Source organism: Musca vetustissima, unplaced genomic scaffold (assembly GCF_032173495.1).
Source record: "Musca vetustissima isolate MV318-11 ecotype Yass unplaced genomic scaffold, APGP_CSIRO_Mvet_v1 utg30452, whole genome shotgun sequence".
Lineage (NCBI taxonomy): Eukaryota > Metazoa > Arthropoda > Insecta > Diptera > Muscidae > Musca > Musca vetustissima.
This window is the reverse complement of record NW_026875448.1, coordinates 23,664-46,758: the sequence shown is the minus strand read 5'-3', so window position 1 is coordinate 46,758 and position 23,095 is coordinate 23,664. Positions and strand designations below refer to the sequence as shown.

Sequence of the window (23,095 nt, the reverse complement as noted above, 5' to 3'; positions counted from 1 at the left end):
ACGTAGATACATTACAAACGCCTTTGGATAGCTCAGATACTTTATCTATGTATTCTGGTTAACATAGATACATTATCCACGCCTTTTTTAACGGATAACGTATAACGTAGATACATTACCCACGCCTTTGGATAACTTTGACACTTTATCTATGTATTCTGGTTAACATATATACATTATCCACGCCTTTTGGAGAACATAGATACATTATCCACGCAGTTCAGATAAGGTAGATACATTATCCACGTATTCTGGTTAACATAGATACTTTATCCACGTATTCTGGTTAAAATAGATGCATTATCCACGTCTTTGGATAACATACATACATTATCCACGCCTTTTGGATAACATAGATACATTATCTAAACCTTTCAGGTAACGGAGATACTTTACCCTCGCCTATTGGATAATAAAGATACTTTGCCCTCGCCTATTGGATAATAAAGATACTTTATCCACGCCTTTGAAGTATTTTTTTAAAGATTTTTTTTTAAACTTCAGAGAATTGTGAAACTTCCTTTTTAAAGTAAGACCAAATAAAAATTTTGCAAAGCATTTTCAGAGCTGTACATTTATTTGAAAGTATGAGTAAACACACACACACATACATATAATTTTTAAATTTCAAATTTGTATTTTTAATATAAAATTCGTTTCTCTTCGGGATTCATGTCTGCACCCAAATCACATTGAAATTCCTGAGCGAATTCAATGGAATTCGCCAAGGCACCATTGACACGCCACATCTCGGGCGTCTCATTAAATTCCGCTATATCCTCCGAATAATCAGCACACCATGTCTGGGCAAAGGTAATAAAAAATAATTGATTTGGATTGTATTCCTGCAGGGAGAGAAGGGATACTTTTTCCTTCTCCTCCAAGTCGCTGTTGCCAGAATTTCTCGACCACTGCTGATAGGCCTTATAGGCAATGTTGAGGGCACCATTATCCGCCACATAGTTGTCCATTAATTCTGTATTTTTCTTCTGTGCCCATTTGGGGAATTTATATTCCCAGTATTGTTGAAAAAATAATTCCGCACGTTCAGTGTATTTATTTCGTGATGAATCATCCCAATTACCTAGATAAGAAACAATGCCCTTGAGCATTTGTTGTGCCAGCAAGTAGCCCAAGGTACTATAGAGTATGGCTTGGGGATATGCTGCTTCCCATAGGGTATGTGTTTGTAAAAATTCCACTGGGATATTGATTTTATTTCTCACATAATCATATTTCGGCAAGGTATGCGCCGTTCTGTGCTCCCTGACCCTTTCCCTAACTTGATCCAAATAAAATGCGTTCTTGTAATTCCAAAGTCTTACCAGATTCTGATGGTAATGTGTGCGAGATATTTCAATTTTTCCCAAATGCCTATCGTTCATCTCTGTTTCGTTAAGTATTCTCAGCTCCATGCTTTCCAATCTTTCCAAGGCATTTTGTTTTATCACAGCTTCCATCCATGCTAGGTGCTGGGAATTTTCCAATTCCGAGTGAAATGTTTGCTTAATATCCTTCCACACCGATTGTAGTTCATCGATCATTTCGTTGATCGGATAAGTATTCAAAAACATTATATTCAAAGCGTCAGGTAGATATTCTCTAAGTTGATTAACACAATACTGAGAATCTTTGGCCACTTTGGCACGGGGTAAATCAAATTTCTCCAAAATTTTCCACATCGTATAGTTGGCAATGGTGAGAGTCGGCGTTGAGTTCATAACCTCCGCCAAGGTGAATAAGTAATGTTCGTCCTCCAAATAAACTGGGCCGTTAATTATTTTTACAAATACCGAAAATAAGTAATTTTTAATATCTAGTTTTCTGTCTTTGAACGTTTCGAATTCATAAGGGTATAGCTCCCTGGGGATTGATCGAGTTTTGTTCATATCGTTGTTGGGTGGCGGCAAACCCTCAGCCAAACGTTTCTCCACAGCCAACACCTGTTGGGCCACTTCGCCAGCCCATTTCTCTGGCATTTTGGGGAAATATCTTCTCAATTGATTCTCAATGGAAGCGACATAGGCCAAACGTATACTTTCCTTATCCTCTTGCAAATATGAATCACGATCCAAATAGAATTTAGGAGCACCCAGCAGAATTGAATTCCAATAAGGGTCACCAATTTGTAATCGTATCAAAATATCAACATCCATTTTTCGACGCATAGTGGCCACCACTGACAACCAATCGAAATATTTTTGATACCACTGGAAATTATTAACAACCGGCCAACCTGCCGTGAATTCTGCCATGAACACAATATCCTTTAAACCGTTTTCATCCAGTATAGCCGTGTTCAGACACGAGGCATAGAAATCTTTTAGTTGATTAAAAACCTTCCAATCACTTTTGCAACGGTCGGACGCCAACATTGCGGCGCATCTTCTAATATACGATAATTCCACCCGTTGATCCAAGTTGGAAGATTTGCCACCACTCGGTGCTGGATTCGATTGTACCCAACGACCGCAGGCAAATTTATAGAAATTTTGACATGGCGGTTGGTTTTCTTGGAGAAATGCTTTGATTTCGAAGCCTTTGGCCAAGCGTAGAATGTCCGTGGTGTAATATGATGGTTTTGAGTCTGCCGCGGTCAAGGTATTTGTTAATAGAATCATTGCCATTAAGGCAATAATTTGTCGGCGATACTCCATGAGATTCAATTATAATTTTTTTTTTAATTCGAATTTCACAAAAAATTGTTCTTAACTCGTTGGCTAAATGAAAAGAACTGAATTTTAAAATATCCAAGTTTTAAAATTTCAATTCCTTATCGTATTTATTTTTTTTGTGCACATTTTTGCGCTTGTCACCACAAGCATGTGCATCCGCAATCGTTTTTTTTTTTTAATTTACATATATAAAAAAACCAAAATGCAAAATAAAAAGTTATCAGTATATAAATTTAATTTAACCATCGCTTTTACGAAAAAATAATTTATTTATCCAAATGCACATATATGACCTACATCTTAGGGATACAATATTTGTACGTTTTGGCTTGAAAACGTCTTTTGGATAGAATTGGTACATTTATCTACGTCTTTTGTATAGCGGAGATACAAAAAACATGATTTAACTATGTATGTGGATAACGTAGATACGTTATACACGACTTTTGGATAACGTAGATAAATTATCCATGGCTTTTGGACAACGTAGATAAATTATCCGTGCCTGTTGGATAACGTAGATACTCTATGTACATATTTTGGACAACGTAAATACTTAATTCACACATTTGGATAAAATAGGTAAATTATCCACACCATTTGGATAACGCAGATACATTATCCATGACACTTTGATAATGTAGATACTTCATCGACGCATTTGGATAACACAAATATATCATTCACATATTTTGGATAAATACATACATTATCCACGCATTTTGGATAATGTAGATACATTATCCACGCATTTTGGATAACGTAGATACTTTATACACACATTTGGGTAAAATAGATAAATTATCCACGCCAGTTGGATAATGCAGATACATACTCCACTCCTTTTGGATAAATAGACACTTCATCTATGCCTTCTGGATAGCATGGATACATTATCCATGCCTTTTGGATAATGTAGATATATTATCCATGCCTTTTGGATAATGTAGATACATTATCCACGCCTTTTACATAATGTAGATACATTATCCACGCCTTTTGGATAGCGTAGATACATCATGTACACTTTTGGATGATATAGATAAATGGACCACACCTACGGATAACGTAGATACGGTATCCATGCCTTTTGGATAACGCAGATACTGTATCCACGCCCCTTGGATAACTCAGATACATTATCCATGCCTTTTAGATAATGTTGATATATTATCCATGCATTTTGGGTAAAATATATAAATTATCCAAGCTATTTGGATAATGCAGATACATACTCCACTCCTTTTGGATAAATAGACACTTCATCTATGACTTCTGGATAGCATGGATACATTATCCATGCCTTTTGGATAATGTAGATACATTATCCATGCCTTTTAGATAATGTAGATACATTATCCACGCCTTTTCGATAATGTAGATACATTATCCACGCCTTTTGGATAGCGTAGATACATCATGTACACATTTTGGATGATATAGATAAATGGACCATACCTACGGATAACGTACGGATGACGTATATAAATTCCCCACGCCTTCTGGATAACGTAGATACTTTATCCACTCAAGTTGATATATTATCCACGCCTTTTGAAAGACGTAGATACTTCATCCACACATTGTATAATGCATTTTTTATAACGTAGATAATTAATCTACGCCTTCTGGATAACATAGATACATTATAATAATGTAGATAAATGATCCCTACCTGGGGATAACGTTTTTTGGATAACGTAGATACAATATCTATGACTTTTAGATAACGTATGTACAATATTTAGGACTTTTAGATAACTTAGATACTTTGTTCATAGTTTTTATCCACGCATTTTGGGTAACGTAAACAACGTAGATAAATTATCTAAGCCTTTATGTATAATGTAGATAATTTATCCACGCATTTTATATGACGTAGAGACATTATCTATGACTTTTGGATAACGTTAATACAATTTCCACGTCCTTTGGATAATGTAGATAATGTATCCACGATTTGAGATAATTAAGATAACTTGCCTGGCATTTTGGATAGGGCAGATACATTATCCATGACTTTTTGGATAACCTAAATACTGCAACAACACCTTTCGAATAGCATAGATATTTTATCTATAATATCCGATAATCAAATAATATTTTCTTATCTCATTTCATGTTTCCTCGCATTTTTCATACCACCCTCGAAAAGAGAGGCATTTGCAAACCTTCTATTTTTCTTGTTTCGCATACAATCTTTTCTTCAATTAAATTAATTACCAGACTGTGACACTCATTGCCGGCGCTTTCAATAAAAATTATGACCTAATTTTTAGTCTCTCATTCTCCTTGCATACAATTGGTATATTAATTTCTCTCACTTTTCTCTTCACTCTCTTTTCAGGCATTTATACATCATCACTACCAACAACAACAAAACTAAGATTTCTATAAGCTAAAAAAATAAACCTGAATTCTTCCAAAAAAAACTTCGATTGATGACAACAACAACAACCCCCCTTTCGACAACCTTACCTTCAGTGCATACGTTAAACGTATTTTAAGTTTTTAAAACTTTTCGCCCCCTTTTTGTTTTGGAAATTTATCTGTGAAATCTACGGCATTAAAAATTCTGTTTGATTTCAAGGAGCCGCGTCATCATCGACCCACATCGAACATCAACAACCTTTGGAATACACTTTACGAAATTATAGAAATTCATTAGTTTTCAACTCTCCCGATTGGTGTATAAACTGTTATGCCTAAACGTTGTACGAACATCCTCAGCAACAACAACAAGAAGTAGAAACATCATCACACGGATTTTTTTTGGAACCAGACCACCCGCAAATCGGAGAACTATTTGATTTCCTTATTTTGAAAAAATCATTCATTTTTTTCGAAAAACCAAGGAAAAGGAATCTAATCTGAACACGGTAAGTTCTTGAAAATTGTAATTAATTTCTATAAGTGATAAAAGATTTTCGAGGATTAGCCGAACTATAAGTGCGAATTTTTTTGAGAATATTTTTTTTTAAGTGTCTTTTGAGCTATTTTTTATGGATCTTCAGTGCAATAGACGTGCATTTTTTTAAAGGTTATTCTTTTAATAAAATATTTTTAAAGGATCTGCAGCTTGGATTTTGCAACTAATTTTTTTCAAGGGATATTCAAAGCCAAATATAATGAGGGATTGGCAACTTAAATTAAAAACAAGATGTTTTTAGATAATGCAGATACATTATCCACACTTTTTGACAATAAGGATACATTATCCACACAACTCGAATTACATAGATACATTATCCATGCTATTTGGATAGCAGATACATTGTCCACAACTTTTGGAGAACGTTGATACTACATGGTTCAGATAACGTGGATAAAAGGTCGTTTACATTGAACCGGATTTGGTTAACCCAGTTGGTTTAAATTTTCAATTCCTTTGAATATATGCCAAAAAAATCCTCATAAAGTAGGTTAACCCGGTTAAAAGTTCTGATGTAAATGCCGTAAAATTTGCCACATAGTTCAGATAGCGTAGATACGTTATCCACGCCATTTGGATAACGTAGATACATTATCCACGCCATTTGGATAACGTAGATAAATTATCCACGCCTTTTGAATAACGTAGTCAAATTATTCACGCCTTTTGGAGAACGTAGATAAATTTTTCACGGCTTTTGGAGAACGTAGATACTTTATCTATGCTTTCTGGATAAGGTAGAAGCATTATCCACACAGTTCAGATAACGTAGATAAATTATCTACGCCTTTTGGATAACGTAGATAAATTATCTACGCCTTTTGGATAACGTAGATAAATTATCTACGCTTTTTGGATAACGTAGAAAAATTATCTACGCCTTTTAGATTACGTAGATAAATTATCTATCTTGGATAACGTAGAAAAATTATCTACGCCTTTTAGATTACGTAGATAAATTATCTATCTTGGATAACGTAGATACTTAATCTACGCCTTCTGGACCAGGGCCTTCAGATCCACAGGCCAAACCAAGTATAACCGAGACAAATTAAAAAAAATTAAAGGATCTGCAGCTTGCATTTTGAACACAAAATATTCCGTAAATATATCCGACCTTCAATTAGGGTTTGTTTTTGTATAGACTATCTGACTACAATTAGCGATTTTTTAAAAATATTTTTTCAAAGACTATTCGATTTTAATCAGTTATTTTTATAAAAAAAAAAAAAATATTTAATTTCTTTTATTAAATGTTAAAAAATCGTATTTCTGATTAACCTGTAACAGATTTAAGCGTAGATGGACTCAGCCGAAGTGTTTCTACATTTTCTTCCTGTGTCAGATTATAATGCGCTCGATAGCCATCCTTATTGCCAACATATTCAATTTCCAATTTTAGTAGATGTTTCTTATCCGTTGGCAATGGTAATAATTGTATCTGTTGTCCTTTGATCACCAAATCCTTGTCATCTTCCAGAGATACGGTTTCTTCCCTCAAACCACGACGTATAAAGACACTAGAAATAGAAATAAAATTAAATATTAATTTAACAATATTTTGGGGGGAAGATGTACCTGTATTCTCTTAAAACCGCAGGTTCTGCTGATGGTGGCATCAATGCTATGGCCAGCACTATAAAGACAAAAAGGGTCTGAAATATGATCCAAAAATATGGAAATGTTATAATTTGAATTAAAATATATTTATAATGTTTTTTACAATCAATAGTAAATCAATATTTTGAATACTATTTGTATTTATTTAAATATATTTTTTTAATTTAAACATTGTGTCCTACCTCCAACTTCATTGTTTTGAAATCGTTCGTTAACAGAATGCAACTGATTTGTGTTCGAATATAATTTTTGCAAGCACCTTCTTTATTTTCGAATATATGTATATATATATATATATATATTCGACATTTATTCAAAATACTGGTTAATAATACTGGTTTTCTATTAGTTAATATTATGGAATTTATGTTCGTCTTCTGCTTTTTTGTTGTTGTTGTCAATTGTATTTAATTGCTAATTATTCTTTAGCGATATTCTGCATCAATTTTTATGCGGTTTTTGAACTGCACGTGCCTACATTTATGGTCCAAAGTTTTGAGTGACAAAGGTTTATAAGAACTGAAAAATACCATTATAAATTATTTTCCTTATTTTCCATCAGAGATATAAACATGAGCCTCAATATGTTTAGGAATATATATGAAGCTTCAATATGTTTAAGGAATATCGCAGCTAAATGCATCGATATCGGAACTATAAATATTATCAGTATTTTTTATTTTCAAACTTAAATTAATATTTCGAAAGGGAAGTGGCCCCCTGGGGAGCTTCGCGGGGGTTGTGGTTTCGCCCCTCACCAAGGGGGAGAGTGTGCCTTCTGCATGCTCTCCAATTGGTACAGTACTTCGGTGCTGGTGGGCGCTTTTACGCCTGTGGCTCAGCCACTGTGAGGTAGGCCTTTTGGCGGGTACTCACATAAAACTCTTCAAGATTTCGAAAGGGAATTCTTGATTCTGCTTTTCTATCTAAATATCGATGCGGTCATTGCCGTTTAGTAAAATGCAATTGTTTCTCTATTAAAAGTATTTGTTTTTTTATTTGTAATCTATACTCAAAAGGAATACTGCTAAAAATACCGGTTTTAATTAACAAAGTTTTATTTGAAAGATTATTTCGCGGAATTATTGGTTTATAATTCCTCTATTTATTCTGCATACATACACAGAGTGAGATAATAAATTATAAAAATAACACGCTTAAATCCATCGCACAGTAATCGATTTGAAATATTTAGGCGGACAAACATATATTTCGAAAGACAGACAGTATTTTAAAACAAATATGTATTTATTTAATAAAATAATAAATAATAAAATAAATAAGAAAAACCTATATTTTTGTAATAAAAACACATTTTTAAATCATAAATAAATAAAATTGCGTTATTAGAATATGTTTTTATCTCTACTTGTTCGTACCCTCCACCATAGTATGGAGGGTATATTATTTTTGTTTTTCCGTTTGTAACTCATCGAAATAATCATTTCCGACCCTATAAAGTATATATATTCTTGAGCCATGTCCGTCCGTCTGTCTGTTGTAATCACTCTAGCGTCTAAACGAATTGAGATAGATCGCCAAAATTTTGCATAGAGTCGTCTTTTGTCTGCAGGCAGGTCAAGTTCGAAGATGGGCTTTATAGGTCCACGTTTAGTATTTTGAGGTTCTTGAGCGCGTTTTTCAACTGAATTCGCTGAAATTTGGTACTTTGAGTTCTTATTGGGTAGCAAATCTCTCCACTAAAAATTATAAATATGGGTCCATATTTTCGGATAGCCCCCATATAAGGGTATCCCTAATTTTGCGATATTTTGGGGGGTATGATCGCATTTTTCGACGGAATTCGCTGAAATTCGGTTCTTTGAGTTCTTATTTGGCAGCAAATCTCTATACTAAAAATTAGAAATATAGGTCAATTTTTTCGGGTAGCCTCCATATAAGGTTACCCCCCAATTTTCGGTATTTTAGGGTTCTTGAGAGTGGTTTTCAACCGAATTACCTGAAATTTGGTACATGGGGTTCTTATTGGGTACCAAATTTCCCCACTAAAAATTATAAATATAGGTCCACTTTTTCTGGTAGCCCCCATATAAGGATACCTTCCAATTTCCAGTTTTTGGGGGGTTTTGACCGGATTTTTTCACCGAATTGGCTGTAATTTAGTAATTTGAGTTCTGATTGGGTAGCAAATCTCTAAATATAGGTCAATTTTTTCGGGTAGCCCCTATATAAGGGTATCCCCAATTTTCTATGTTTTGAGGTTCTTGAGTGCGTTTTTCAACCGAATTCGCTGAAATTTGGTATTTTGTTGAAAAAAATTGCTGAAGTTTGTATTTGGTGTATATAAATCGGTTAGTAGAATTATCGGTATATGCCCACTCTTGGTATGTTCCCTATATTTTCATTGCATGTATCTGTCAGTATAACTATATTTTTTGAATGTTTTGTATTTATTTTGTGTCCACATAAAATCGCATCTAATAGGATTTTAAATCTATACATTAAATGGTATTACAAAAATTGGCTTTTGGCATGTCCGCCAAAAGCCCAGGTTTTAAGCGAAATATTTCTTGGACTTCTTTTTTTCCTTATTCTAATGCTTTCTCTTCCATGTCCATTTTCTTTCCATATTTCTCCGCGGGCAATTTATATGCCAAGAACATCGGGAATTATCCCGTTCTTTTTGCCTAAATTATTGAAATTTTTGGAATTGTCGTCTTATACAGTATTTTTCGGTTAATTGCACATCAAAATTTGCACAAATTTTTGTTCAATTAACCGAGGAACCAATTATCCGAACCCGCTTACTATGAAATTAAATATTTTTGACCCATCATGTGGTTCAATTAAGCGTGGAAACCAATTAACCGTAGGTTCAATTAACCGAAAAATACTGTATATAGCATCGGCTAGTTGAGGTCGTGTTGGTTACATCATTGCAAACTTTGCCATCAACCATGGTAATTTTTAAATGTGATTATAACCAACTTCTTTTCCATCAATATTTACTTTTGTAGTTGTGTGAGGTTCTTAATTTCATTTTGTACATAACTTATTTTATCTTTTGTTTACATATATAGTTTCTTTCACATACCGAAATCTGATGGGGGGCGGGAATATCGTGGTGATAATGATTTTTTTGGGTTTTGACACAACACTTTATTGTTTTTTTTTTTACCACAAATAATTTGAAATGGGGCAAACAAATTCAAAAATATACTAGCGTCGGATTCGGCATTTTCCGAGAATTCTTGTTTGTACCGTACCCGGAACAATCAGTAATGAATCCGGGTTCTTGCTCCCGTATGTTCATTTAGCTCCAATCGTTAATTTTTGCTTCAGTTCACATCGTCCATTTTACTACAATCGTTTCTTTAGATCTTTTCCTTCTTTTAGTTCCACCAGCTCACATAGTTCATTTAACATTAGTTGTGACAAATATCCAAATGAGATTGGTTACCGGAAACGTTTTTCATAAAGCAGCCTAAGGTACTGATAATATTTTCAATATGCTATCCAATAATATGATCTATTGCGCATTTTAATGAATAAGAATAGCAAAAGCGAACGAAAGAATTTACCAAATGAACTGGTGTGAACCAATAGCTAATTGAACAAAAAGGAATTGTGGGACTTAATAACCTAGTTCGTTTTGCGCATCCAATTTAAAAAAAAATATCTTACTGATTCAGCATTATTTTATCAGATTCAGCCATAAATTTATCAGATTAACTGGTTCATCGTATGACTACTTCATTTTCTGGCAACTTGTCACATAGCTACTTTAAAATTGAGTTTATAAGCCCTTTGAGCCCCGGATCCGTCCCCACGAGTAAGGAAGAAAACGAACAGATTTTACGTAACCTTTTCCGAGTTTCTGGCTACAAAAATAAACGCAAGAAGGTCGGTTTCAATGGAACGTAATTGCTCATCAAATTCTGCACAAAGAAGTACTCGATGTTCAGAAATTTACATTTAACACTCTTTTGTGCTGGTGCGTTGTCTTGATGAAAAAAGGTCGCAATAGTACTCTGAATTAATTGTTATGCCCTTTTGCAGATAGTCAATCAAAAAAATACCTTTGATGTCCCGAAAAAAACCGTTGCCATAACCTTACCAGCCGATTGAATTGTTTTTGCCTTCATCCTCCATGATTCAGTCCATTGTTTGGATGGTTAAAATACGCTCTTTCTCATGAATGTTCACGTGTGAGAATTCGAATGTTTTCAATTTATCGCGAATGATAAAGTTACAATGAATACACAAGCATTCGCGAATGTTCGCATTGTACGAAAAATTCACGAACGATAAACTTTCCCTGCAAGCGTCGTCGATTTATTCTTTCGCGAGCATTTGAAGAACATTCTTTTGAAAAACTCAAAAAACAAATGTTCGCAAATGCTCGCGAGCACTGTTAAAAACAACAACAAACAAAAATATCATAAAAACACACACAAACAACGAAAGAATGTGTGCGTAGCAGAAAGTGTATGGAATAGCAAAAACATGTCCAACAACTATTGAGTTCACGAACGTTTGTTGTTATTGTTGTTGCCGTTTTGAGCATTCGCGAGAATTCGGGAATATTTGTTTTCATTCGTGAGAGAATGTCAGAAAAAATTTCAACCACCAAACGAAACGAACGAACGTTGTTGTGTGCTCTATGTGTGTGGGACCATTCTTTGGCGAATGTTCGTTTGGTAAAACATTTATCGCCATAAATTCATTCTTAAAATGAGCACAAAACGAAAATAATGTATTTTGAATCATTCGCGCGCGAATTTTTGAGCACCCTCTGAACTGCCCTCGTATAAATTTGAATGGAAAGGGATTTACCATAACGGAACCCAAAAGGAGAATTCAACATAAATGCATCAGTCTATTTGTTTGATACACTTTTTATGATCTCAGACGTAATATTTTAAACCTCAAAGTAATTAAGTTTTCTATTTTTTGTTGTTTTCAAATCTCAAACGGAATATTTCGAACCTCAAACTAATTAAGTATTTTATAAAAAAATAATATTTAGAATAAGTTAATCATTAATTTTATTTACTAAACCAACACAAAATAAAAACTTATTCTTCCTTCTCCTTATTTGTTTAATATTGAAATAAATACATAAAAAAATAAAAATCGTTTACATTTTTACTATATCATAAAAATGTCATATATATTTGTGTTTGTGGCCATTGAAAAAATAATAAATAAAAAAATATTGAATGGAAATGCAGATAAAAAACTCATTGGAAAACTTTTTCATTTTTCGAAAAAATATCTAAGAAATGAAATTAATGATTGGAGAGGGGATAATAAAGTTTGAAAATTGTAAATTCTTAATATTTTATTTACTTTTTAAATAAAATATTAACAATTTAAAGCAATAAATAAAAAAAAATAAGAAAAATGCTTTGCTTTTTTAACTGACACTCCCCTCTTCAACTTGTTTTCGTTTTTTTCTTTCTTTATATTTGCAGAGCGGAAAATAGAAAAAGTTTGAAATTGAAATGAGTTTTTAGACCCAGAAAAAAAGAAAAGAGAAGAGAAAAAACTAACAACAACAAAAACTACGGTGGTGGCCAATTTTTTTTATAAAAAAGAAACCTTGTTTTTGAAAAGAATCTCAAATACAAAGCCGTCAAATTGAGGTCCTGCATTGGTGGTGGTGATAAAAAACGAAAAATGGGTGCCAATGTCTCGCAGCTGGAAAAGGAAATCGGTTCCGATCTCTTTCCACCGAATGAACATTATTTTGGCCTGGTGAATTTCGGCAATACCTGTTACAGCAATTCCGTGCTGCAGGCCTTGTATTTTTGTAAACCCTTTCGCGATAAGGTCTTGGAATATAAGGCAAAGAATAAACGACCCAAAGAGACGTTGCTCTCCTGTTTGGCAGATCTCTTTTATAATATTGCCACGCAAAAGAAAAAGGTCGGCTCCATTGCCCCCAAGAAGTTTATTGCCCGTCTGCGCAAGGAGAAGGAAGAATTTGATAACTATATGCAACAAGATGCTCATGAATTTCTCAATTTTCTAATCAACCACATTAATGAGATAATACTGGCCGAACGTAATGCCAGCAAGAATGGCAGCGGTGGTGGTGGTACGGCAACGTCTGGTACGGCTGCCACAAAATCCTCATCGACCACCTCAACATCAACGACCGTTTCCAATTCCTCAACCAACGGGACCTGCTCAAATTCCACGGGCTCAATAAATGGCATTGGCATAGGGATATCGGATGCCACCACTCCCACCCAGGGTGGTGGGGGTAATCCGGCCAACAGTGAACCAACCTGGGTCCATGAAATATTCCAAGGCACCCTGACCTCTGAGACGCGTTGTCTCAACTGTGAAACTGTCAGCAGCAAGGATGAACATTTCTTCGATCTGCAGGTTGATGTCGATCAAAATACCTCAATAACCCATTGCCTGAGATGCTTCAGTAACACCGAGACCCTATGTTCGGACAACAAATTCAAGTGTGACAATTGCTGTAGCTATCAGGAGGCTCAAAAGCGTATGCGTGTGAAAAAATTGCCCATGATTTTGGCCCTCCACCTGAAACGCTTTAAATATATGGAACAATTTAATCGTCATATTAAAGTATCACATCGTGTGGTGTTCCCATTGGAATTACGGCTATTTAATACCTCAGATGATGCGGTGAACCCTGATCGTTTATATGACCTCATGGCTGTTGTCATTCATTGTGGTTCGGGACCAAATCGTGGCCATTACATTAGTATTGTTAAAAGTCATGGCCTATGGCTACTGTTCGATGATGATATGGTTGATAAAATCGAAGCCTCAACCATAGAAGATTTTTATGGTCTCACATCGGATATACAGAAATCATCGGAAACTGGTTATATTTTGTTTTATCAGTCGAGAGATTGTAATGCTTAAAATAATTATGAAAAATAGTAGAAATGAAAAAAAAAATATTACCATATTCACATATACAAATACATGTAAAAGTCATGAGAATTCAAATCAAATTATTTTGTAATTTTTGCTAAAGATGTCTCCCCCATATGAATGACAACCCCTACACCTTTTTCAAATGTCATTCAAAACATTTCAATTGCAATTCAAGAATTTCATTTGTAATTCGAAAAATCAATTTGCAATTTATAACGTTGCAGTCGTAATTGAAGAATGTTATTCGTAATTTACAACAATTCATTTGTAATTTCAAACTTTTCATATGAAATGCAGAAATATCCATTTGAAATTTTAAGAATTTCATTTGTAATTCGCATATTTCCATTTGAAATTCGTAGACTTTCACTTGAATTTCAAAGGAAGTAATTTACAATTCAAAGAATTCAATTTTAATTTCATAATAATTCAGTTGTAATTCATTTCATTTGAAGTTTCGTTTGAACTTCAAAGAAATTAATTTACAATTCAAAACATTCAATTTGAAATTCATAACATTTTACTTGTAATTCATAATATTTCAATTGTAATTCGTAACATTTTATTTCAAATGCATATGTTTGTGTGTACCTAATAATATTCTTCGAATTTAAAATTAAAATGTTATGAATAAGAATTGAATGAATTCAAATGAAATGTTATGTATATCAAATGAAATGTTATAAATTTCAGGTGCATACCATTGAATTTCAAATGGAATTCTTTGAATTTCAAATGCAATCCTTTGAATTTCAAATGCAATCCTTTGAATTTCAAATGCAATCATTTGAATTTCAAATGGAAGTATATGAATGGAATTCTATGAATTTCGAAAGGTATTCTATAAATTACAAATGGAATTCTCGAATTACATTTGATATGCTTTGAATAATGTAGAATATTTTAAAAATAAAATTAAAAAATATTTAAATAAAAAAAAAAATAATATCTATAAACAACAATATTTTAACATTTCTTTAAATTAATTATTAAAGATATGTAATTAAAAAATATTTATTAAATATATTTATATTAAAAATTATTATATTCAAAATATATCTTATTTAAATATTTCAAAAACTTCAATCAATTTAAAAGTATAATGTGGTCAACTATTGTCTGTCATTCATGTTCCCTGAAGGATAAGAAAATGTCCACCTAAGACCCCATGAAGTATATATTCTCATGCAATGCTATTTCTTCTGATTTTTTTTCAAATTACACAATATTTAACCTGTTTAATTTATTTAATATTATATTATATATTATGTTTTGAATTATCTTATATCATAAATATGAAATATTGGAATTATAAAAATAATGAAGAATTTAAAATCAGCATTTAGTCGCACATATTGCATCAAGTATAGCTGTAAACGTCTTTGAAATAATAAAAAAATAAATAAATAAAAATTAAAAACATTAAAAATGCTGTATATTTAATTAAATAATTATAAAATATACGCAATTAAAAAATGAATAAAAAGAAGTATTTGAAGTTCTCCTAAAAGTTTCATAATATGGATGACAAAAACCATATTTGTACAGAAAAATAAAATAAAAAATGATTTAACATATTACGTAATCTAATAAAATGTTCAGCCTTATTCTGGATATTTGCTAGGGAGATATCTCGTATGTAAAAAATTTTCGCTTTCGCATTCTCGCCTTATTCTGAATGAATAGGGAGATGCAAAAACTGCGAGATGCGGATTCGAGTTTTCGAAAATGGTGGTTGAAAAAAAGATTCGTGTTGCCGTATCGTAAAATAAGTTGCAATGTGTGTTGCCATATCGTAAAATAAGTTGCAATGTGTGTTGCCCCATTGTAATTTAATTGTGTAACATTTTTCAATATATTATTTATTGATTTTTGTTATTAAAAATTGTTACTTTTTATTGTTATTTAAACTATATAGCAATACAAATGTGAAATATCAAGAATTCGCTGTATAAATGCTTTGTAATTAAAAGAAAATAAATTAAAGTTTGAAAATATGGCAACCTACAATATGGCATGGGAAACAGCTGTTCATTGTTTTGATGCAATTTGTTGCAACAACTACAATAGATTACAAATAAAAGAACATTTTTTGATGGTGGCAAAAACACAACGAATAATAGGAAGAAATCTGCGATTTAATTAATTAATTCACAGTTTATTATTTCACTACATAATTGTGCGCCTTTTTATTTAATTCCGATATTTTATCTCCCCAAATTCTTAAAGTGGCATGTTATGTTATGATTTGCTTTTGAAAAAGAATTTTTTGTTCTTTCATAATTTTTATTTACGTTTTTTACTGTTAAGCGGCTCATCAGGCAAATTTGGGTTTTCCATAATTTTTAAAATTTTTTTCTTGAGAGACAGATCCTCACCCGAAATGTCTGTATTTTGCCTCCAAAAATCAAACTCGACTTAAATATTCCTTATTACCTTCATACATTTCTTTGCAATACTTGGTTCAGCATGCATCGTTATCAATGGGATTTCCAATGGCATTTTATTGGTTGTTTTCCAGTTAAAAATGTGCTTACTATCATTTATAATATTCTAAATCGTCATAGAATAAGTATTGTGTAAATATTTTCCATAAAAATATTTATAGTTATTACTTATGTGTTTGTAGTCAACTCCCTTTAAATTTATTAGCGAAAAGTTTCGCACAAAATTTCATCTCATTCTCCTACTCCCTGTAATTCAGAATACCTAATTTTTCCCCAAAGCGGATTTTTTCGCTTTCGAACTTCATTCAGAATAAGGCGAAAGCGAGAATGCGAAAAAAATCCACAGGAAAATGTTGTTCAGAATAAGGCGAAGGGAAAGAGCGAGTAAATTCACATGGAATTGACATCCAGAATAAGACTGGTTATTGTTTCAAGTCGAGCTTAATGATATAAGTTTTGCAATGAAAAGGAAAACCAGGATAAGAACCTACGTACCCACCATTATGCGACCATTGTGGATTAAATACTTCATCAATTCATCAATTTAAGTGGGTTTACGAATAATGATTTTGCATACTGAATACCAAAATGCAAAATGTGTGATTGGAAAATGCGCCTCAAAATACCGAAAATTGCGCTGTTCCTTTACATGATAGCTTTGTCAAAATGTGAATGATCAGTGCCCTTACAAGGCAAAATTCAAATAACAAAACTTCTAATAAAAGCTAATCATTTGTTGGATATCCTTTTTTTTATAACTGCACATTGACTCCTAGGCATGGATTCGATTTGCTTCGAGTTTAAATCTGGTTATATTTTATTTATCCCATTCCGTTTTTAAGCCTTTTTCAGGTTCCTCAAGATTCCGATTTTATAATGTTGTAAACTTTTCTTCCAATTTAAGCACAAATTCGGAAAGTTTCCAACTTCAGCTGCTGCCATCACTAAGCTTTAAAGTGGGACTACGATTATAACGAGATAAGCTCGTACGATGATTTTTCGCGCCCATTCTATATTTTTTTATTTTGAGATTTGAACTCATCCGTAAAAACTACGCTTTTCCAGAGGTTATGATCCTTATTTTGGTACTTTTTGGCAAAACTAGTCCGTTTTTGCTTAATAATTGGGGAAAAAGAAATCCATTACTTTTATATGAACTATAGGACTTTATTTATATGAACTATAGGACTTTATTCGGAATGTCTGATTTGGGTCAAATATGCAACATTTTGTTGTATGATTTTTTGCCATTTTAAAGGTAACTTCATAATGACTCTCTCATAGAAAACCTGCTCTCTATTTTTCTATTTCTATTTCTCTATTTTCGCAATCCTTCCCATATACCAATTTTTATCATTAAAGAAATTTAGCAATGAAAAGAAAAATATGATAATCGCTTTGTGCCAAATCCGACCTCTATGGCGGATGCATTAAAACTTCCCAACCAAACTCCCGAAGTTTCTGGCGAGTCACTGTGGATGTGTGTGGCCTAGCGTTGTCCTGGTGGAACACGACAACTCTCCTGTTGGCAAATTCTGACCGTTTCTGGTTGATTACTATCTTCAAACGGTCCAGTTGTTGACAGTAGATATCAGCATATTTAGCGTTTGGCCATATGGAAGCAACTCACACAAAATAATTCGCTTCCAGTCCCACCAAATGAATCGCAGAACCTTCTTGGCCGTTAGTCCTGGTTTGGTCACCGTTTGAGGTGCTTCACCACACTTTGACCACGATCGTTTTCGCACAGAGTTATCGTATGTGATCCATTTCTCATCCCCAGGTACCATCCGTTTAAGAAATGGGTCTGTCTCATTCTGTTTGGCCAAGGCTTCGCAGATGGAAATTCGATCCTTCCTATGTATTCTGTTAATTGGTGTGGCACCCACACATCGATCTTCTTTTTGAATCCAGCTTTGTGTAAATGATTTAAAGCAGTTATATTGTCGATTTTTAACACCTGGGCAATGTTACGACTGCTAACATGCCGGTCAACTTCGATCATAATACATTTATTTTTCCCCAACCTAATATATACCTAGTATAACATGATAAGTTCAAAAGAGTATGTGGTTCAAAAGAGCATGATCTAAAATGCTCATTAGCCTAAATGTTGAGATTATACAAATTGAATAAAAACATATTATAGTCGGTCACTGATAATGATAAATAGAAAATCTCCCTTACGAGAAGGTCGGCTAAAACTCTCTAAAAATTGGATTAATTATGAAATCTTCACATACAATTTTTATAAAACAGTTTGCTTAAATTTCGGTGATCACGTTTTCATACAATATTTCCCCTGCGGACATGCTTTTCATATATCGACGTCACATTTTCTCAAAATCTGAGTGATTTTGCTTCTATTGGAACGTATATTTGTTAACTGTTTGCCTAAAAGTATGCATCATACTACAACAAAACTATATTCCATAATATTGAAATTTTTAGTTAATGTGGATAGAAAAATATTGTCTATTTTATTCACGGACTTGGACTTATATTTGTGAACATTTATTCCAATATTTGAGTGGACTTTCCATGTACTTGATCGTATATTTCGTAATTGTTCGCCTAAAAGTATGCATCATGAATAAAAGCATAACAATAGAACTATATTTCACAATATCTGTGAAATTTTCATTTTATGGGAATTTTCTATGTAGAAAACATTTATATATTCCCATTTTCCGATTGATTGTTTCGTGGACTTGAACTTTTACTTTAAAACGGGCTCCTAAAAGTATGCAGTAACACATATAAACATCTATAATAAATCCCAGTTTCCAATCGACGAGAATGTCAGTGATTTGTTTTCTTAAAAAAATCGCCAGATACTGAATGCATTTTTCTGAAGAAAAGGCATTTTTCTGGTGCGAAGATGTGGCTTACTCCTTGAAAATATCGAAAATATGACGGGTCCTTTATATAGGTGCTATTCTAAATTATCGCATTAGAAAAAATTCCTAAGATTTTTTATTAAAGCCTTTCTAACTAAGTTACATGTGACAAATTATACGGGCATGTTCTGGAATTCACTTCAACGGCAGAAGTGTATCGAACGCCGAAGTGTTCTGTAACACACTTTACACCCATTTGAGGTGTATTCTTTACACTTACATTTTAATAGTGAGAGTCGGGTGTATTCATGTTTTTCCATATAAAATAAAATCTTTTTTTTTAAATAAAAAAGGAACATGATGATAGATTGATATGTTTTTATTGCGTTTAAATTGTTTAAAATCACAAAATAAACATGAAACGCCATTAAAAACAAATTTTAAATAGATACTAAGGTGTCTTGAATTTTCTTCAACTGAATTTATTGCTTGACACAAGCAGCTGATTTGAAGTAAGGCCGAAGAAGATAGGGTTACCAAATGTTCCCTTTAAATCAATCAACAAATTAATGATATTACAGAGTTTTTCTTACATATATTTTATGTTGCGTATAATAAAATTTTAAAAAATAATAATAAAATTATCGTTAGAATTGACGAAATTATTAAAAAATTACAGAAACAATGTTAAAAACGAATACAGTTTATATTGTATGGCAACACTACTTCTGCAAAGTACCATGTCGACGTTTATTTTTGTCGCAGTTCAAAATTTCAATTCACGTGAGAAGCAGAACAGGAGGTAGCTTCTGAGGTGAAGTGTATGTGTGAAGTGAAAAGAACACGCCGTAAGTTCCAGAACATACCCGATAATTTTTAAAAACGAATCCCTTCAAAAATCGAACCTCCAAAAAAATATTACCCTGCAAGTAGTTTATTTTCAAATTTGTTTATACGGCCATTCGAATCACTTTAACCACGGCAAAGCCTACTTTAACTGTTTGAAAATCAAAATCTGAAACTATTTTTTTTTTCGTGATTGTCAACGAATAAAATTCAATCAATTCTGTTTTAACAGCGTCACAAGTTCATCAGAAATTTTATTGAAAAAAAAGAAAAGAAATATATTTAAAAAAATCATAATATTCTAGAAACAAATTGGTATGTATCGCAATTGGACAATTGGTTAGATCACAATGTTATTCCTTTTTTTCTATTTTTCGGTTTAGATGCAAAATGGATTTATCCCAACAACAACAGCAAAAAGAACCACAATTACAGACTGACAAACCCAAGACAGCCGGTATTCGAGGCAAACGTCCCCTACGCAACATGACTGCTACCGATAAAGTTTTTGCCATACAACGGGTACGTAATGGTGAAACAAAAGCTTCTGTATCCCGATCAATTGGTGTCCCAGAATCTACCCTAAGAGGATGGTGTAAAAATGAACAGAAATTACGTTTTCTTAGTGAACAAACTGCAGACTATGGTGGATTAGGTGGTTTGGATTATTCCTCTACTTCTTTTACTTCTGATCCAATTCCGGAAAAGAAATTTTGTAATCAATTTATGGAATCGTGGAATACGGAGAATATCAATAATAATTCTAATCAGGTAGTGGTGCAACCAACACCGCCCCCATCATCGACTTCTATAAATTTGACTGATTGCTTCTTTGACCCAACCACCCAACCTATAAACAATCCTGCCATATTTTGGTCTCCAGCTAGCATATTAAATCCCGAATATTCGGAATTGTCCATGATGCAGAATCTCTATTTGACAGCTTTATTTTGTTCAATGTCTCACAAATAATTTAAAATAGTTAGAAGTTATTTTTTATTAGAATATCGACATAACTACCTCTTAATTTGTTAATTTAGTTTTTATAAATTTTGTTATAAATTATTTTTAAATAATTTTAATGAATTAAATTATTTTTTTTATTTTAATGAATAAATTATTTTTTTATTTAATTTTGATTTGTAAATATTTGTTACTATAAGTTTGTTTATATTTCAATTTAATGTTATTTGTTTTCCTATTATTATTTTAAGTTATTTTTAATAAATTCATTGCATTTAATTTTTTTTTTTTATTCTATTAAAAAGTTACGAACATCTAGGAAAAAGAAACTAATCAGATTTTATTTTGTAATTTCGTATTTTTTAATAAGTTAATCGCCTAAAACTCTACTGGGGTTTGTTTTCCATTTAAAGGGATCTTCTCTATAAAAATAAAATTATCAGAAACTCTGGTCGATTTTATTTTTTGTATTCTTTGGCTGTATTCTTTCTATAGAGAAAAACGTCTCCCCAGAAACTAGTGTTGCATTTTTTTCTTTAGAGAAAAATCACCTAAAATAGCACAGAAACTGGGCCTGAATTAAAATTAAGCTATTTTTTTCTGTAGAAAAACCTCACTGGGAAAAGATAATAAATCATATTTATTTTTTTTAATTTGGTAACATTTAATAAGTTAGGCGCCTAAAAGTATGCATCATAATCTACTGGGGATTATTTTACATTTTGTATGGGTCTTATTTAGCAAAATACAGTTATTTTCTATGCAGAAACATTGGTCGCTTTTTTGTTGGGTTTTTTTAGAGAAAAAAACTCTTCCAAAAATTGGGGCGACAAAAATACATCCACAGTTCCTGGGGTCTACTTTGTGAAAAAATCTAACCCTCATTCCGGACAATTTTCTTCTTTGGGCAAAAATTCAGGCACAATTATTTTTAAAGAAGAAAAAAATATTCCCAATAAGCCAGTTTTATTGGCTCCTCATATTTTTAAAATTAAAATGACAGTGGGTGTTGCCGTCAGATATATACACGCGGTCTATGATATATATAATATACACTTATCTTGACATTTATATGCTATTACGATTTGCGGAGGTCTACGGAATCATAGTTTTAGAGTCGATGCGGAGAAATTGTTTTATTAGATTTATTTATTTTTCAAAAATTTTGAGGTACCGTAAATGATGGACCCATATACCACATCATGGGATTTTATGTAGGTTTGGAAAAAATATGATGTACAATCTATGGATCAAATCGGATGCTTCCTTTGCTTCATACGAGATACATTTTTTTAATTCTGACATTTGTAGGGGAGATACCAGAAGGACTGGACCGATGGGTCCCATTTTCGAATATAATCTAGGTTCTCGTAAAATTATTACGATCGAATACACAATTCGCATTGCATGAACTTTAAAAATTTTCAAAAATTTTTTTGGGGTAGATATCATGAACTGTGGTCATATAAACGTCTTTCTTCGGATTTAATATAGATTTAGTAAAACAATATTACGAGATTTAAGGTTTAGAGGAAATCGAACACATCTTTCCCTTGATATTGGATTTACAGGTTTTTGGATCCTTTTTATATTACAAAATAAATTATATTTTCACCATTTCACGGGGCAGGTACCGGAATGAGTGGACCGATCTCCGATTCACCATCTTCGAACTTGATTTAAGTTTGTAAGAACGATTACGCACAGTTCGGTTGAAATCGGTTACTCCCTTCGAGAGTTATTGTGCGCACCAGTCTTCATTTTAAATTACCTGAAATGGATTTGGTTCAATAAAACATTGTGGCCTAAAACCAATATTCCGTAGCAAAGTGAATATACCTCCATTAGCCACTATGATAAATATTTTTTATTAGAAATGTTCAAGAA

General features: G+C 32.6%; 2 protein-coding genes across 2 annotated transcripts; one reads left to right on the top strand and one right to left on the bottom strand.

The window, feature by feature from the left end:
• Positions 1–641: 641 nt before the first annotated feature.
• LOC133337938 (neprilysin-4-like) lies at positions 642–2,657 on the bottom strand. The gene has a single exon (XM_061546139.1). The coding sequence runs from the start codon at positions 2,655–2,657 to the stop codon at positions 642–644; it is 2,016 nt and encodes a 671-aa protein (XP_061402123.1).
• A 10,167-nt stretch (positions 2,658–12,824) lies between these two features.
• LOC133337949 (ubiquitin carboxyl-terminal hydrolase 46-like) lies at positions 12,825–14,097 on the top strand. Its single transcript, XM_061546149.1, has one exon. It carries the CDS (start codon positions 12,871–12,873, stop codon positions 14,095–14,097), a length of 1,227 nt encoding a protein of 408 aa, XP_061402133.1. The 5' UTR covers positions 12,825–12,870.
• Positions 14,098–23,095: the final 8,998 nt, after the last annotated feature.

What these genes read in the sequence shown, in the direction of transcription:
- LOC133337949 (XM_061546149.1), top strand. Translation starts at nt 12,871, where the DNA reads ATGGGTGCCAATGTCTCGCAGCTGGAAAAGGAAATCGGTTCCGATCTC.
- LOC133337938 (XM_061546139.1), bottom strand. Translation starts at nt 2,657, where the DNA reads ATGGAGTATCGCCGACAAATTATTGCCTTAATGGCAATGATTCTATTA.